Raw genomic sequence first — 3,141 nt, forward strand, 5'->3', positions numbered from 1 at the left:
TAACAATGGGCCTTATCAATTTTAACAAACAAACACCAATAAACAATTTGAAACATTTTTAATCATTCCAACAAAATAAACTATTATGTTATCATGAACAAAAAAGATTCAAAATCAAAATTTTTCAAGAAAATTTAACAATTTTAAAATATTTGCCAAAACCGAATGTACACCAAATTGAAAGAAGATAATCGCATCTGTGATATTATTTTTTTTATAGAATGTGAAGTGCTAATAACTAATGTTTGTGATGTTTTGGTTTTGGAATTTTAGTTTCGTTTATTTCCTCAATAATGTTGAACGGAAATACAAATTGGTAATGTTCTTAATCGTACACACTCATGACATGTTCTTGATTTTTTGCTTTTCCATAGGTATGTTGCATGCTTATTAGTATACGGTATGCTTATTACTACACACTAACAGAAATCATCAACAAAAGGTTCCTGCTTTTCGATCCACCATAGAACCATCATCTCTTTTTATTTAAAGGATGAATTTGTTTAGATGAAGTGATCCTCACAGATACAGATGCATAGAAGATTAGTTTTTGTATAGTATCAGACGATGAAATGTTTTAGAGGAACGAATTAACATACATACGTGTATGTAGAATGATATGAAGAAGAATAACAATGACTGACGTCTTTGCTGACCTTCTTTAGATGTTGCAGTTGACGGGATGATAGGTTACATATCTTGTGATAGTATATGAGAAATTGTTACGAAATTACATTAGAAAGACATCAATTTTAGAGTTGTCATTAATTATGACATGTATTACATTACAGATAAATCAAATCCTTTTTCAACGAAACATTTATTTCTTGCAATATTGTAACCGAAATAATTTGTGAGTATGTGAACAAATCAAATTACATCTGGAAATAAATCTAAAAATCTATTAAAATGTTATATGTCCAAATCAATAAGGATATGAGATCTGACAGAAAATAAGTTTTATTTATTAGGATAGATACTACCGATAAACTTTTACATATACACTTCATGTTCGTGAGAAACATTTATGATATTCAATGATCCCTACCAATTGAAGCCCTCTAAGGATACGTAGATCATATTTTACCCAAGGAGTGGTTATGTTTTATTTGTTTACGTTGCACCGTTCAACCTTCACTAAAGATTTAATATCATTTAAGAGCCACGATGCAACAAATATTTGTGTCAATACAAGAGATTGGAGGTTATATTATATTTACATTGTGATTATTGGCTTTCTTCAAATTGTTGCTCTAGTACGGGTATGCCATTTCTTTTATGAGCATATTTAGAATATTTACAAGTTACTTTCTTTTTAGAACAAGTATGTTGGTCTTTACTATATGTATTTTTGATTTGTTATTATAGCAAGTAACAATTACCTTAGCAATGTTATGTTTTCATTATTTAGTAATATAATATAAGCGTTTCTCTTATAAGTATACAATTGAACTTTTTCCAATGTATTCAAATTTTCTTTGTATATTCGCATGTCGTTGCAAATGTTGCGTATGCCATATTGCCATTCTAGTGTCATGTTCAAAACATACGATACATCAACAAGTAATAGGCCATTTAAAACTCGTTTACATTACATCCAAATGCATTAATTTCTTAAATTTTCTTAATTAAAAAAATAATTATTATATTTTTATACGATAATTATTTACAAAACCCAAACTTAATATTTTCAAACACGTTTTATAATATTTGACTTGAAAGGTGACAAATGAGAATACCATATTAAACCATGATAAAGATTAAAGCGTGTAAAAAAAGATAATTTATTAAACATCAAACCAACAACAAAACCAAAACTAAAACCAAAAATGATTTAACTTGTTGCCGGAGAAACAAAAACAACAAAGATTAAATTATCAATAATGCATAACATAAACATTATACTCAACAACTGCATCCCCTGTTTTCAAATCAAAAGTATGCGTACTCGCCTGAACATACCCTCTAGCAAACCGGAAAAGCCCACTTCCTCCGATCACCGGCATCTCTCTCACCTTATGAAACACCGGATTCCGCCCCAAAATCGTCAAAGTACTCCCATTATACTTTCCTGTTGAAAACACAAAGTTCATCGCCATTAACAACCCAGGCTCCCCCTGTGACGCCAGTCCGTACAACCCCTGTGCTCTCCCCAATAACTTGGAATCTGCTTCTGGTTTTTCCGTCAATGGATCGTCGATCATGTTGATCATACCGAATCCGGTGGGTGTTGTTTTGTTGCCAGGCGGTTGCACGATGTTGACGGCCGTCGGGTTGGGGCCACTGATGATATCGTGCCAGTAGAATCGGAAGTGGCTGAGTTTTTCTGATCGGAGCTTCATTGGGTTCCGTTTTACGGATTGCACGAAGGTGGAATCTGCTCCGGTGGTCGGAGATGTTTGAGAGAAGGCGATGAGGAGTGGGAGAAGGAGGCAGAAGAAAGCTTTTGCCATCGTGGAAGGATGAAAATTCTATTTGGGTCGAAGAACAATGATGTGACAAAAGAGGTCTGGGTGAGGACATTTTATAATGCAATATTAAGCCACTTTTTTTTCTTTAATAAATCAATTGAAGTTATTAAAGAATGTATGTTTTATTTGAGGGATCTTTTTTAACTTATAAACCAAAGTTATAATGAATAACTCAGCGCTACAAAATAATATAAAACATAAGATTTTTTTATTTTATATTATTTTATTTATTTATTTATTTATTTTAAAGAATTAAAAATAAGAGACACTGTGTTTTCTAATACGGGAAATCTTCAGAAAAGTCTCAATATTTATGGAAAAATTACATTTTAGTCTCAATATTTTTTTTGAACGAAAAAGTCTTAAAAATCGACAAAAATTTGCAATTTGACTCTTTTTGACCGGTTGAAACCGGTATCAAATTAATATGAGACTATTTCGTAAACTAACCTAAAATATTTGGACTTTTCTGTAAACAAAAAATATTAGAACTTTTTTGTAAACAAAAATATTATGACATTTTTCTACAAACAAACTATTATTATTATTATTATTATTATTATTATTATTATTATTAAAAATATAAATAAGAATACTATTTTTTAAACTTGTTATTATTAATATTGTTACTAATACATATAAATGCATTTAAATGAAAAAATAATATTAA

General features: G+C 30.1%; 1 protein-coding gene across 1 annotated transcript; it reads right to left on the reverse strand.

The window, feature by feature from the left end:
- Window positions 1-1,768: 1,768 nt before the first annotated feature.
- On the reverse strand, window positions 1,769-2,504 carry LOC111887884 (dirigent protein 22). The gene has a single exon (XM_023884023.2). It carries the CDS (start codon window positions 2,451-2,453, stop codon window positions 1,878-1,880), a length of 576 nt encoding a protein of 191 aa, XP_023739791.1. The 5' UTR covers window positions 2,454-2,504; the 3' UTR covers window positions 1,769-1,877.
- Window positions 2,505-3,141: the final 637 nt, after the last annotated feature.

The sequence above is a fragment of the Lactuca sativa genome, chromosome 1 (assembly GCF_002870075.4).
Source record: "Lactuca sativa cultivar Salinas chromosome 1, Lsat_Salinas_v11, whole genome shotgun sequence".
NCBI lineage: Eukaryota > Viridiplantae > Streptophyta > Magnoliopsida > Asterales > Asteraceae > Lactuca > Lactuca sativa.

Bases quoted from the DNA above. Each gene is read 5' to 3' on its own strand.
- LOC111887884 (XM_023884023.2), bottom strand. From the start codon at position 2,453: ATGGCAAAAGCTTTCTTCTGCCTCCTTCTCCCACTCCTCATCGCCTTC.